General features: G+C 34.4%; 1 protein-coding gene across 1 annotated transcript; it reads right to left on the bottom strand.

Moving 5' to 3' along the window:
* Positions 1–10932: 10932 nt before the first annotated feature.
* LOC140972435 (ethylene-responsive transcription factor ERF098-like) lies at positions 10933–11385 on the bottom strand. Its single transcript, XM_073434862.1, has one exon. The coding sequence runs from the start codon at positions 11383–11385 to the stop codon at positions 10933–10935; it is 453 nt and encodes a 150-aa protein (XP_073290963.1).
* Between the last annotated feature and the right edge of the window lie 4883 nt (positions 11386–16268).

The following is a 16268-nucleotide window of genomic DNA, read 5'->3' as shown; positions in this document are numbered from 1 at the left end:
ATTGGTGTAAACAACGAAAAAGAGTTTAAAACGTTCATTTGGGCCTACAGAAATTTTGACATGATCTCCCCGTAAGTAGGACATCCCAAAAATTTCAAAACTCAACATCATCAATATACGCTCGAAAATAACATCAAGTTCACAATCAACCAAACAAATATCCTACAGCCGCACTGGCCAGGACTAGACACAACATACCACAAATAAAATCCAAAATAACAAAAAAACATCACCATACAATTACACAGGGCATCTCCTTGGCAAATATATCAAACCAGTATAATATATAGATATCTGGGAACTCTGACACAAACCAACTGACTACTGGGTACCACTCGCTGACGCTCCACCAGACGTGTCAAATCCCCTGGAATGACCTGCTATGGCATCAAAAACAACCAAAACATAAAAAAATCAGGGGTCGGACCTCAGTACGACAAACCAGTAAAATTACGACGTATATAAAAGACATGTAATAATACAAAGTAAATGCGATGATATGCGATGCATGAATGGTAACAATGGAATAACGGATACCAAATGAAGTCCAAACGAATAGCATCATCAACAGTAACAGTGGCCACCCGTGCCAGGAATGCAGCATCAAATCGTCGCTCGTCCATGCACGTAGCATCGGGAATGCGAGTAGCAAAGTCGCTCGTCCCTAGCTGTCATCTGGGAATATAGCTAATCCTAACCCACTCGTCCCTCTGATAACTCAATATATCTCAACAGAATCAACATAAATCGCCGTCAAAGGAGTTAAGGCTCAATATGTTATGCCAATACAATTTTTGCATGAATGCAACAGAATAAACATTCAAGACACATAATAGCAAACAATATCCACTGAATATTTTTACACGCCAATATAAGTGTCATAATGATATAGGTTTGAGCGTACCTCATCTATAACTTAAAATACCACATTAATTTCTTAAGGAATTGCTGATGAACTCGTCCAACGGTAAAACCTACAATATAAATTTTCTATATACATCAAAATACTGCATTCTAACTAACTAAAACAATTTAAATCATCTCGAGTAAAATTCAAATTCCGGGCAGCCTATAAAACCCTTTTAGAATCTGAAATTTCAAGCTTAATACTTCAAGAATTGAGGCTAAAATGAACAACGGTGATCTCGCGAAGGTGGCTCACCGGAAGAGTCGTCGGAAATACTGTTAACGGTCAGAAAACAAGCTGGATAATAGGGAAAAAGCTTAATACTTCACTTATATAAACTAATCCACCAAAAATAACTAAGAATTGAAGCCAAAACTTTACCTAAAACCGGATCAAAGCTCACGCTCGCAGGTGCTGGAAAACAAGTTGGTTGAGCTCGAAATCTTCCGATTCATGGCAGGAAAGGGTCCAGTAGGAAGAAGATTGCTAAGTTGGTGCACTATTAATCCGGCCATTGGCGGCATTGCACGATTGCTGCAGAAAGAGGAGAGAAGCGACGGGTTTCTGGAATGGAAGAAAAGAGATTTTTGTTTTCTATGTTGTACGCTATACACAAAATGGGTTGGATAAATATTAATTGGAAATGGGCTGGGCCTATATACATATTGAGCCTCACATTCTTCCCCACTAATAAAAGATGTTGTTCTCGAAATCTAACAAATACAACCACTGATATTCAATACATTACAACTGATAGTACATAGGAAATTCAGAATACATCGCGTAATTCATTACATTTTCAAAAAAATGAGGCCATTATTGTCGCATCTTTGTCTCTAATTCCCATGTAGATTCTTCTCTTCCATATCTACTCCACTGTACCAAAATCAGTGGAATCGTCTTGCTCCTGAGTTGTTTTTCCTTGCGGTCCAAAATTTGCACTGGATATTCAACATAGCTAAGAGAACTGTCCAACTCCACATCCTCGACATTCAAGATATGAGACGGATCTTGCTCATATTTCCGCAACATAGATATATGAAACACAATATGTATCAAAGACAAACTATGTGGCAAGTCTAAACGATAAGCCAATGTGCCAATCCTCTCAACAATCACACACGGACCAATATAACATGGAGCTAACTTCCCTTTATGTCCAAATCTCATAGTACCTTGGAATGGTAATACTTTCAAGAAAACATAATCGCCCACTTGGAACTCTAAAGGTCTACGCCTTTTATTAGCATATTGGCTTGACGATCCTGGCTGCTTTCATCCTTTTCCTAATCAATTCAACTTTATCTTTCATTTCTTGAATAAATTCTAGTTTTGACATCTGTCTTTCTCCTACATCTTCCCAACATATCGACGATCTGCACTTTCTTCCATACAAAGCTTCAAATGGTGCCATACCGATTGTTGCCTGAAAACTATTATTGTAAGAGAATTCAACCAAAGACAATGATTATTGCCAACCACCATTGAAATCCATCACTACTGCCCGTAACCCGTCTTCAAGGGTTTGAATGGTTCTTTCTGCCTGACCATCTGTCTGTGGGTGATAAGCGATGCTCGTAGCCAACTTTGAACCAAAGCTAATTCCAAACTTCCCCAAAACTTCGAAGCAAACCTTATATCACGATCAGATACTATGTTTACTGCACACCATGCAATCTTACTATATGATCAATGTACAGTTTCGCCATTTTCATATAAGTACAAGTACGATCATACGGAATAAAATGAGCTGATTTAAACAATCTATCAACAATCACCCAAATCGCATCACAACCATGATTAGAACAAGGTAAATGTATCACAAAATCCATAGCAATGTTCTCTCAGTTCCACTGTGGCACTTCAAGACTATGTAACATTCCATCAGGTCTCATTCTCTTGGCTTTAACTTGTTAACACGTTAAACATTTAGCCACAAAATGATAAATATCTTTCTTCATACCTTCCCAGGTATGATACATCTTTCGAATTCCTGGATGAATACTGTGTCGACTACAATGTGCTTCTCGTAGTATAGCTTCTTTCAAATCTATCAAATTAAGAACCACAAGTCTACCATTAAAGCGCAGACTACCATCTGAGGCATCACTAAATTTTTCTGTCTGACCTGTTTGAGACAATTCTTTTAATCTATGAATGTGTGGATCGGTCCTCTGTTCTGCTTTGATGCTGGATAAAATTTGTGGCTCAACTTGAATATATGACACTATAAAGTAATCTCCACTGATCTGATAAGTCCATCCTAAAGTTCTCAAGTGCTCGTGAACTTTAGAGATAGTCAAAGATGTCAGCAAATCATTCTGAACTTTCCTGCTGACAGTATCTGCAACAAGATTCATTCGACATGGTTGATATTGAATCTCACAATCAAAGTCTTTAAGCAACTCCATCCATCGACGATGTCTCATGTGCAATTCAGGCTGTGAGAAAAGATGTTTAAGACTCTTGTGATCCGAATAAATCACAAACTTCTCACCGTAAAGATAATGACGCCATAACTTCAATGCAAACACAATAGCAGCCAACTCTAAGTCATGAACTGGACATCGGGTCTCATGCGGCTTCAACTGACGAGAAGCATATGCAATCACTCGCCCATTTTGCATTAAAACACAACCAAGTTCATTTAGAGATGCATCTAAACAAACAACATATACACCTGAGCCTGATGGCAAAGCTAGCACTGGAGCTGTTGTCAACTTTTCCTTCAAAGTCTGAAAACTTGACTCACATTCATCAGTCCACACAAAACACCGATCTTTTTGCGTTAATTGGGTCATAGGCCTTGCTATAATAGAAAATTCTTCAATAAAACGCTTATAATACCATGCCAATCTCAAGAAACTGCAAATATCGAAAATATTCTTAGGTGTTGGCCAATTGATAACAGCTTTCACTTTACTAGGATCCACTGATACTCCTTGAGCTGATATAACATGACCCAGAAATACTACTCTGTCCAGCCAGAATTCACATTTAGAAAATTTTGTATACAATTGCGCTGCTCTGAGCTTTTGGAGGACTAACCTTAAATGTTCTCAATGCTCTGTCTTTGTTTTTGAATAAATCAGAATGCCATCTATGAAGGTAGTAACAAATCTGTCTATAAATTCTCGAAAAACATGATTCATCAAATCCATAAAACCGCTGGAGCATTAGTCAATACAAAAGGCATAACTAGACATTCATAATGTCCATAACGTGTTCTAAATGCTGTCATCGAAACATCTTCATCTCGAACCCTAAGCCGATGGCATCCAGAACGAAGATCGATCTTTGAATACATTGTTGTACCCTGCAACTGATCAAACAAGTCATCGATACGGGGCAGAGGATACTTATTCTTCACAGTAGCTTTGTTCAACTGCCTGTAATCAATGCACATTCTCATCGTTCCGTATTTCTTCTTTACAAACAATACCAAAGCTCCCCAAGGTGACATACTTGGTCTAATATAGCTTTTTTCCATTAAGTCCTGTAATTGGTTTTTGAGTTCTTTCAATTCCGCTGGAGCCAAACGGTATGGTGCTCTTGAAATAGGATTTGTCTCGGACACCAACTCAATGCTAAAATCTATTTCTCTCTGGGGTGGAAATCCAGGAATCTCATCGGAAAATAGATCAGGGAATTCCTTGACAACAGAAATATCTTAAACTTCAAATCTTTTTCCCTGTGTCGCATCAACTGCATAGATCATAAATCTTTCATTTCCTGTTGACAAGAGTCTAAACATTTCCATTGCTGACACAAATGGAATACGTGATTGCAAATCACTACTGTAAAAATTCCATTTACTACCAAAATACGGTCTGAATCTGACAACTCTATGGAAACAATCAACAGTAGCTCGATAATTTGATAGAGTATCCATTCCCATAATACAATCAAAGTCAGACATATCTAGCTTGATTAGATTAGTTATCATAATATTATCATCGAATCTAATCACACAATTCAGAATTATTTCATGAGACATCAAACATACACCGCCCGGTGTAGAGACTGACACGGTATCTATCAACGGAGTACTAGCAATCTCATGCTCATCAACAAATACAACATATACAAATTAATGAGATGCTCATGTGTCTATCAGTATACGCGCAGGATGATTAAAAATAAGGTAGATACCTACAATAACTCTGCCTGGTGCCTCTTGAACTTGATCTTGAGTTAGAGCATGAACTCGAGCCTGCTGTGGCCCTGGAAATCGTTGCTTAACAGAACCTCTAGGCTGAGGATAGCTAGACTTCTGAAAAGACTGAGTCAGAACAAAAGGTCTAGTTGTTTGTCCTCTAAAACCCTGACTAAACTGAGGTTGCTGAAATTGTTGTCTTACTGCATTCGGACATACTCTAGCATAATGTCCAACTTGTACACAGATTTTACAAGATCCATGAACTCCTGTACACCGAGTACTAAAATGCTTACCTCCAAGACGATCACAAAATACTCCACCTTGTGACCCAACTGAACTTCCACGCTGACTGCCAGAACTAGAAGAACTGCTACGAGTTTTTTTCTTGAACTGTTTTCTTTTGGTCTTAAAGTTTTGTTGCTTTGGTTGTTGATAAGACTACGAGGCTAATACGGCAATAAAAGACGGTATATTGGTGCACCCACTGACATCGGCACATTGCCCCCCAAACTCTGAGGAAAACATGGTTGAACTGATAGTGGTTCTTCCAAAAGTAGACTTGTCTCCACATTCTTGGCTTTTTCTACAACATCGGCATAATTAACAGGCGCTCCAGCTACTACTAAAGTGCAAATGGTTCGATTCAATCCTTGCATAAAATGCGATAGCTTGTTCCGATCACTGCTAGCAACATGAGGAACATAGGCAAGAAGCGCTGAAAATTGAGAGGTATACTCTACTACAGTCATGTTACCTTGAGTCAATTTATTGAATTCAGCTTCTTTGGATGAATAATACGAAGGCGGTGAATATACTCGAGCAAATTGAGTGCAAAATACATCCCAAGTAACTCTTTCACCTGATTCTTTCAGAGCTTCCTCAGTAGTTTCCCACCATAATTGAGCTTGGTCTTTTAATTGACAAATAGCCAACTTAAGCTGCAAATAAGGAGTGTACTCCAACATATCAAACAAGTGTTTCATACTTTTTAACCATGCTACAGTTTTCTCACCATCTTCATTCCCAAAGAATCGAGGAGGACACATGTTCTGAAATCGGGATATCACTAGTTCCATTTCACCCATTCCTCTAGTCAATTGATCCACTTCATGCTCAATGTTAACATTTTGTGCTTCCCCACGAAGACGACGACCTCGTCTTCTCCATTCAGTCTCATTAAGTCCTCTCATATTAAGAGCTTCAGATTCCTGAACAACTTTCTTTCTTTTTTTGCCCTTACGTCCAGGTGTCATCTACAAGACACAAGGATTTAATCCACAGGCAGAAACAGAATAATCGGTTTTGTATAAGAGCATAAACTTAAACTAATAGGCAATTTCAAAACTAAATATCAAAACTTAATCAAGTATACGCTCTAGTCATGCTAATTCAATTAATTCAAAACATAGAAACAAGTAAGAGCGAATAATCAAACACATGCACAATCATTTTATTTGTTTCTAAACTCGAGTGTCCTAGACTCTAATCCGATCGTATCCCAGTTACACTCTGATACCAAACTATGAGGGCCCATGCTCTTAATTAATATTTAATTACCAAACAACAAGGATTAATTGATGTAAACAACGAAAATGAGTTTAAAACGTTCATTTGGACCTATAGAAATTTTGGCATGATCTCCCCTTAAGTAGGACATCCCAAACATTTCAAAACACAACATCATCAATATACGCTCGAAAATAACATCAAGTTCACAATCAACCAAACAAATATCTTACAGCCGCACTGGCCAGGACTAGACACAACATACCACAAATAAAATCCAAAAAAATATAAAAACATCACCATACAGCTACACAGAGCATCTCCCTAGCAAATATATCAAACCAGTATAATATATAGATATCTGGGAACTCTGACACAAACAAACTGACTACTGGGTACCATTCGCTGCGCTCCACCAGACGCGTCAAATCCCCTGGAATGACGTGCTATGGCATCAAAAACAACCACAACATAAAAAGAAAACAGGGGTCGGACCCCAGTACGACAAACCAGTAAAATTACGACGTATATAAAAGTCATGTAATAATACGAAGTAAATGCAATGATATGCGATGCATGAATAGTAACAATGGAATAACGGATATCAAATGGAGTCCAAAAGAATAGCATCATCAACAGTAACAGTGGTCACCCATTCCAGGAATGCAGTATCAAATCGTCAATCATCCATGCACGTAGCATCGAGAAAGCGAGTAGCTAAGTCGCTCGTCCCTAGCTGTCATCTGGGAATGTGGCTAATCCTAACCCACTCGTCCCTCTAATGACTCAATATATCTCAACAGAATCAATATAAATCGCCGTCAAAGGAGTCAAGGCTCAATATGTTAANACAATGGAATAACGGATATCAAATGGAGTCCAAAAGAATAGCATCATCAACAGTAACAGTGGTCACCCATTCCAGGAATGCAGTATCAAATCGTCAATCATCCATGCACGTAGCATCGAGAAAGCGAGTAGCTAAGTCGCTCGTCCCTAGCTGTCATCTGGGAATGTGGCTAATCCTATCCCACTCGTCCCTCTAATGACTCAATATATCTCAACAGAATCAATATAAATCGCCGTCAAAGGAGTCAAGGCTCAATATGTTATGCCAATACAATTTATGCATGAATGCAACAGAATAAACATTCAAGACACATAATAGCAAACAACATCCACTGAATATTCTTCCACGCCAATATAAGTGTTATAATGATATAGGTTTGAGCGTACTTCAACTATAACTTACAATACCACAGTAATTTCTTAAGGACTTGCTGATGCAGTCGTCCAACGATAAAACCTACAATCTAAATTCGCTATATACATCAAAATAATGCATTCCTACTAACTAAAACAATTTAAATCGGCTCGGTTAAAATTCAAATTCCGGGCAGCCTATAAAACCCGTTTAGAATATGAAATTTCAAGATTAATACCTCAAGAATTGAGGCTAAAATGCACAATGGTGATCTCGCAAAGGTGGCTCGCCGGAAAAGTCGCTGGAAATACTGTTCAAGGTCAGAAAACAAGCTGGATAACAGGGAAAAGCTTAATACTTCACTTATATAAACTAATTCACCAAAAATAACTAAGAATCGAAGTCAAAACCTTACCTAAAACCGGATCAAAGCTCACCTTCACAGGTGCTGGAAAACAAGTCGATCGAGCTCGAAATCTTCCGATTCATGGCAGGAAAGAGTCTAATAGACTGGAGGAAGAAGATTTCTAAGCTGGTGCACTATTAATCCGGCCGCTGGCGGCGTTGCACAATTGCTGCAGAAAGAGGAGAGAAGCGACGGGTTTCTGGAATGGAAGAAAAGAGATTTCTGTTTTCTAAGTTGTATGCTATATACAAAATGGGTTGGATAAATATTAATTGGAAATGGGCTGGGCCTATATACATATTGGGCCTCACATAGAGAATGTCTTTTGATACATTGTCCAAGTTTGAGATTTTTTGTATCTTTACTAGTCCATTCGATCATTGGTTTCTCAACCGTTTGTGGTACACCTTCCGATAGATCTAATGCAACATTAGGCTTCATAATCTTCATTGGTTCGTCGGTTAGCAACTAGGTGAGCTCGCATTCTGATCTTCCCATCTTGTATTAATGTTCAGAGACATGAAAAATCTCGTTTTAATAACACTTGTTAAGATCAGGAGATTTATTAGAGGAATGTTAATAAGAAATCCACACAAAATCTCTAGATAATTTGGTTGGGTTAACGACACTCAAATTTTTATTCTGTCAGTAGGCCTTAACAATCCAGCAAAATATGAATGTGCAGAAAAAGGCTCGTTGAACTGAGTTGAACAATCATATAATTATGCTTGTGGTTGGTTAGGCTAGGTGACTGATAAAAATAAAGTGCACAACAATTGCTTAGGGATGTTCGGAAATCAAATACTTCTATGTCACCTCTTCTTCCGTTTCCGAAAAGATATCACTAGAACACTTTGGTAATTATAAGGGATTTGCAACAATCCAGTTCAGCAGGACTTATATATGGTCTACTCTTATATATTCTCACAACTAGCACAATTTGATCAAAAAGACTTTTACTGTCAGTTACAAGTATTTAAAAAAATACAATCTAGCACAAATGATCCTCGCAAAGATCGAATAAGACTTTAATTGTGTGCTTTAACAGTTCTTGAACAATTGAGCTTTTTCTTCCTTAATAATTCAAAAAAATTTTCAAGGTAAGATTGTAGAGTCCGAAAGGTTCAAATCATTCCCTTTTATAGATGAATTCTAACGTTCAAATCTGAATGGTTCTTTTTGAATCAAGTTTCACTACAAGAAAAAAATCAAAACAACAACGCACATACGAAGACAGTTTTTAGGGTCAATGACAACGGTTTTTTGGACTAGCAGTTTTTTTGGACAAATAACAACGGTTTGGAGAAGCTGTTGCCATATTTAGCGACGGTTTTGCTTAAAACCGTCGCTAAATTTAGCAACAGTTTTAAGTAAAACCATCGCATGTTTTAAATTAGCGACAATTTTTCTGAAACCGTCGCTAATCTAAAACCGTCGCAAATTTAAAATATGCGACGGTTTTGCAATTAGCGACTGTTTAAGCAAAAATCGTCGTAAATTGTCCATAAATATCCATACTTTCGGTCTATTTTCTTCCACACCACTTCACAACACTTAAAGTTTTTCTCTCTTACACTATTTTATCACTTCACAAAACTTAAAATTTTTCTCTCTTACACGATTTTAGTTTCGATTTAGGGTAAATTTTTTCGATTTAATTTTTGGTAAATTTTTAAGTGTTAGTTAAGTTCATGAATATTGTTAGCATAGTCAAATTGTAAGTTTTTTTAGATTTGTTAAATTATTAAAAGTAATTTTTTTTATTTTACTGAAAAAATTAGCGACGGAAATCATGAAAAAATTTTAGCGACGGACTTTATGGCAATCCGTCGCTAATTTTAGCAACGGTTTTAAATTAGCGACGGTTTGCCATAAAGTCCGTCGCTAATTTTATTTGCAACGGTTTGTGAAAAACCGTCGCAAATTATAGCTACAACAACGGTGAAAAACCGTTATCTTTGAGCAAACTCTTTAACCACAAGGGCTTTAACAACGGTTTTTCACCGTTGTCGTATGTCTTTTTTCTTGTAGTGTTTTTCAGTTCGACTAGGCAAATAAAAATTTAGACTTGTTCAATTCAACGGTCTTAGATTATTTTTAGAATCAATAAAACTTTAATTTTTCATCAAGAACCAAAACTGTTAAAAGTCAAATACATATGAAGAAAATTATGATTTTCCATATTTGAAATGATATTTTTAAGTTTTGATAAATCTGTTTTTCGAGTACTTTTTTGTAAATGTGCATAAGAAACGCATGTATACAAAAAAAATAAAAATAAATCAATAGGAATTTCAAATATAAATTTTGAAGTATAGGAAAATTTTAGCTTATGTATATCTTACAAGTTCTTTAGCCCGAAGAAACGAGGTTAATTTCCCATTAGATAATATACATAAACATGAAATAATATTCTTTGGGTGACCAAGAAATTAGATGTAAAAAAAACAAGGGCTTTAAAAACAAACTTGAAACAAGGGTTTTTACAAACAAGTACAAAGCTTACAATTTCAAATTACCAACAAACAAAACCAGACATGGAGAATTCTCCCAAGTCCCAACATAATATCAACTATTAATGGTGATCATAACACCTTGATATTGATATTACTTTCCGTTTCAATCAAGAAACCAAAATATAGCAAGAATCATTGATCGACACCATAATTTAGGTTTCAGTCTAAGCGAAACTACAAACCAGAATATATATAGCAAAAATCATGCAGCTTTTTCACAGAGGTAGCTTTAATTTATATCTTATTATTACCAACATTCCCATGGAACTGTGTCTCAAGAAGATCCTCAAGCAACTTATTGTCCAAATACTCCAACTCCATGACCTGTTCTTCGGGCTCCCCCTCAAAAAGATCTCCTTGAGCTGCATCTTTAACTGACGACGAAGATGCATAATTAGAAATTTGAGATGGCGCCGCCGGCTGAGGAGGGTTAAACCTTGGCAGGGTTGGGCCGGTGTTTCGGTAATGTCCATCGTTTGGAAAATTAAGGATAGCGAGATGACCCCTCAAAGCATACGCTGCCCTGTCGTATGCCCTCGCAGCCTCTTCTGCTGTCTCGAACGTGCCAAGCCACAGCCGCGCGCCGTTTCGGTTCGGGTCTCGTATCTCCGCTGCAAATTTCCCCCATGGCCGCCTTCTAATGCCCCGATATTTCACTTCGGTTTGTGGACCTTTGTTTGATTCCATGAGATTTTTGAAGGTTTGGGAAGAAGTATGAACATAATTTGCATGGTTATATAGGTACGGAGGCCACGAATGTATAGTTTCGGTCAGGACTGACGGTTTGACCTTCTCCTACGTGCACGAGAATGTTCGTAGAAGGTGAAGTAATATATATATTTTTTTTTTAAATTTTTTCCAAGTTCTTATTATTTACAAAATTTTATGAAAACATTATCCTAAAATATATACCAAATATCCTTTCGAATATATATATTTTAGAATATATAGATATAAAAGATAGAGCGCTTATCGTTTTGCCAAATATTATAGTTAGTGGTAACGATATAATTTCAATATTTTCAGTCGTACAATTTGTCCAAACGTCATTGTTCGATCATTTTCCTAACATGAGCAATTATAGTATATAATACAATATTAAATATAATATAAAGATTTATCATAACGAGCAATGGGTAGCATAGGATTCAATGTATATATGTATCCGGCCACAATTTTCTTTGAACCACCTCTCAAAATTGGAACAAAAATTGTTTCTATATTATTAACTTATTTCAAGTTGAAACCAAAATCGAGAACTTATGGTTTAGTTTTGGATCTTAGAAATAGAAATAACAAAGTAAACGAAATACCAAGAATATCAAGATGAATACTTAGATATTCCATTTACTTTATATTTATTGAGGAAAATTGTAGTTTTTTGGATCATTATGTTTTTTTAAAAATATATATATATATTTGATCATTTATATTATCAAATTTCAATCTTTGTTTTGTATCTTTCAATTTCTGGTAATTTTAATCATTTTTCATTAGGAGATCAGTTGTGGCACTACACATGTCAGCTCTACATCTACACTATATTGGTGTAACATCAACGCTACAGCAAAAAAATGACTAAAAACTTTCAAAATAACAAAGATAGCAGACTAATAATGAAATTTGAGAATATAGAAGAACAAATCGCAAACAGACAAATATAATTAGTTTGATCATCACAAAAATTACATTATTATTTCTTACCGATGATTAAAATTCAATGGATAAATTTCAGTTCAAATAGATTCGACCGATGATTAAAATTCAAGGGATAAATTTCAGTACTTCAAACAGATTCGACCGATGATTAAAGTTCAAGAGATAAATTTCAGTTCAAACAGATTCGATCCATAGCGAAATAATCGGAACATGAACCATCAAGAACCAAGGTCGGAATCAACCGTACCCATGCGGTTGGATTCGATTTCGCCAAAACCAAAATAAATCCAATCTTATTTGAGAATAGCATAAAATCATGCTGCTCCCATCTAATTTAGTGGCCGCCAAGTCAAAAGTCGTAAATAGTATGTCAAAATATGACGAGACTTGACAATCCAATTCGATTTTACTAGAAAAAAATCAGATTTTGGTTGAAGTTTTCAGGTTCGGGTTAGATCGAGTTAGACCCAATATTTTATCCGAAAAAGTATTCGGTTTCGGATTAGGGTTAGGTTCGAGTTGGCCCGAACATTTTTTTAAAAAATAAAAAATTTATATATGTTACCTATATTTTTATATATTGTATGTTTGAAAAAAAATTTATTATATATTTATATCATAAATTTTCATCATTTAATATTTATTTTGTACGTTTTTTTATTTTTTAAAACAATTGTTTATTTGATTTAGTAAATATACTTTTAATTTTCTACAATTAAATTTCTAAATTTAAATCATATAAGTGAGATTGTGTTATTATGTGTTTAAATTTAAAAAAATATTATTATTATTTAATTATTTTACAAAAAAATAAAAATCTGGTTGATTCAGGTAAATCTGGTTGAGTCGGGTTCTAGTTGAACAAAATTTTAATACTATCATACATCAACCTGACCTGAACACACTTGACTCGCACGAATTGACATCATTTAGTCGTAACTCGTAAAGACGTTTATAGAAAGGCGTATGCAAATTGAGACCGGGCTTTAGACCAATGGTCTCACCCGCTAGATTAGTTGGCTCCCTCTCCGGGTTCGATTCCTCTCCCGGACGTGTGTTGCATGTAATAAAAAAAAAAAAAGACGTATACAAATTAATTAAGCACACTATTGCAAGTGGGAAAGATTCTTTTAGGAGTATTCAATAAAATAAAAACGACAGCCAAATTAAATTCATGTACTTAATAATTTGGAGTTACTTTAATATGGACGCCAAATTTGTCCAATAAAGTAAATCACTGTTGGAAATAATAATTCCTAGACTTGATTGCATGCAAACTTGTTTATGTTCATCTTTATAGTACAAAAATTATTTAATTTCATCGAATTATTAGAATTTGATGATCGATCACACGATTTGATAAATATTTTTATATTTCTCTCTAAAATTTCATATTGTAATTTTTTATGCAATAATTAATAGTTTAAATTAAATTATTATAATCATTTAACAAATTCTGACTGCACCTGTATTTAATTTCGTCTTGGAAATTCAGAAGCCAAACTCAAATCATCAACATACATATCATATAGTATTGAGACATTATTAATTTAAAAATCACAAAAACTCATATGCAACGGTCTCACTGATTAATTTTATGAAACGGAACTTCAACCCGATTTAATTTATGAAAAATCATTATTTTTTATGCTAAACGTAAGTACAGATCGGATTAACATGTCTCATATAAATAAATTCGTGAGATCATTTCAAAATAGATCTGCTTAAAAAAAATTTATCCAGCGTAGGTANAAAAAAAAAAAAAAAAAAAAAAAAAAAAAAAAAAAAAAAAGAACGAAAAAGATATACTTGTAGTAGCAGTGTTCAAAGAATAATTATGGGCCTTAATTAGCGGGCTTTTATATAGTGAACATTTCCATTGGGTTTGCTATTTTCTATTTACAATTGAAAATAGAATTAATTAATAAAAATATATACATATGAGCACCTCTCATGATTGCCAATTCATTTCAATTAATTCATTAAAAATATATAATTAATTAATAAAAATTTATCTTTACATAAATTAATACATATTTATTTACTATTAATTAATTAGTCTATCAAAGTTTTTAGATCAATCACAATATAATATGCAAAAAAAAAAAAATTTATAAAAAAAATATCGGGCGTCGGTGCACTAATATAAATTAAGTTGACTAGTAAGATATAATTTGAATGATAAGTTATATATGTCGTAAGAAGCTTCTGGAACATTACAAAATTAATGGTCCATTAATTTTGATAGTCTAACGTTCCAAGAAGAAGCATTGCAGTTATCTGTCTAAATTACATACTGTACATCTGATCTTGATTACTTAAGGTCAAAGGGTGTGCTAAATACTTCATTAATTAATTATTATACGCAGCTTCTGGGAAAGGGAAAACCCACCTGCTATTATTGAATATTTGCAAATTTCAATATTGAAAGTCAATAGGGAAGAGAGAATCGAAATTGAAGACTGAATAATTCCGAACCTTCAAAAGTTTGCCAACACATTTTCGAGGAACTTTCGGAGACAATTTTAGCTTTTTAAGCATAGTTCTGTCTGTATTTGCGCAGCCTACTCATTTGCACAATAACAACATAAGGATTCTTATGTAATATTAGCGATTGAGATACACGTGTATGTGTTGTATGTGTAAAAACTAAGGATAAATTAGAGTCACGAAAAGCTTGTGTAGCGATTAAATTACCTAGATTATTCATAAAGCATAAAATATGTTATAGTTTTATCTTTGATTAATTCGATTTTTATATAAAATATTATAGAATTATAAACATAATATGGTAATTATTGTAATTATCAGATGTAAAGTTTCAATTATCAAAATGAATTGGGATAATATTGGTAAATGCTAATAAAAAATTTAAAAAAAAGTCCTACCATGGAATGGACCACTACTAGTCTACTATTCTCTGCTTGATGTGGTTGTAGATTTGTGTGAAGAGTCGAAAATGTGGTTGTGGTTTACTGTTAAAGAAGAAGTGGAGATGGTTTAATTATATTTGAAATAATTATTTCTCTTTTCTATTTTTTTTAAAAAAAGATAGGAGCTTTAATTTACCAGAGTTGATCTTATGAGTACTTATTTTTTTTTATCGTTGAATTGATGTGATACTCATTTATTGAATGCATAAAAACGTGTTGTATCACACAATTACGTGTAAAACTATGTTGTCTGCCCCGCGTGCAAACGCTTACTTATGTTGCCCATTATATATATCATTAATGCTTTAAAGGTTTAATTATGTTATGAATTTTTATGATTAATAAAAAAAAATATTTGGCTGAAAAAATTTAATTATAAATTCAAGGGTCAATTTAGTTATAATTAGGGATGATTGTATGAAATGATCGGTAGAAAATAAATTTCTAGAAAAAATTAAAATTATGCATATGACATATATATGTTGATAGATCAAATATATAATGAAAAATACTTCTTTTATGAAGTAAATGAGTATTTTGATCAATGATTAAGAGTTTGATTCTCTCCACCAGCACTTTATCAGACGAGCATGTTGCACTGGGCAAACCAGGACTTTATCATAAGAGTATATTGGACAGGATTTTCCCAGTTCAATTGCCTGTTGACATGGTTTGTAGGCTGCTGCGTTAGCCGAAAATTTACCAAATGCATATGCAATTGTAGCAGCTGCAGATTTCATCATCATTAAAAAATACATCTTTCGTCTCAATTAATATGTTTCGTTTCTTTTTCCGGTTGTTCCAAATATATAGTCCAGTTTTTATATTTAGCAGCAATCTTCTGTTTTTTAACTAATACACTATAAATTATGTTTTAGAAAATATAAAAAATCTAATAAATTAATAAGAATAAAATAAGAAATTTGGCCTAGAATTTATTTGTGGGTCCTGCAAATTTTTAATTAATCGTCCGTACAA

This window comes from Primulina huaijiensis, chromosome 3 (genome assembly GCF_012295235.1).
Source record: "Primulina huaijiensis isolate GDHJ02 chromosome 3, ASM1229523v2, whole genome shotgun sequence".
Classification (NCBI taxonomy): domain Eukaryota; kingdom Viridiplantae; phylum Streptophyta; class Magnoliopsida; order Lamiales; family Gesneriaceae; genus Primulina; species Primulina huaijiensis.
Note: the sequence above shows the minus strand (reverse complement) of the source record. Positions and strands in the feature narration are given on the sequence as shown.

Coding starts and splice junctions, on each gene's coding strand:
- LOC140972435 (XM_073434862.1), bottom strand. CDS start 11,385: ATGGAATCAAACAAAGGTCCACAAACCGAAGTGAAATATCGGGGCATT.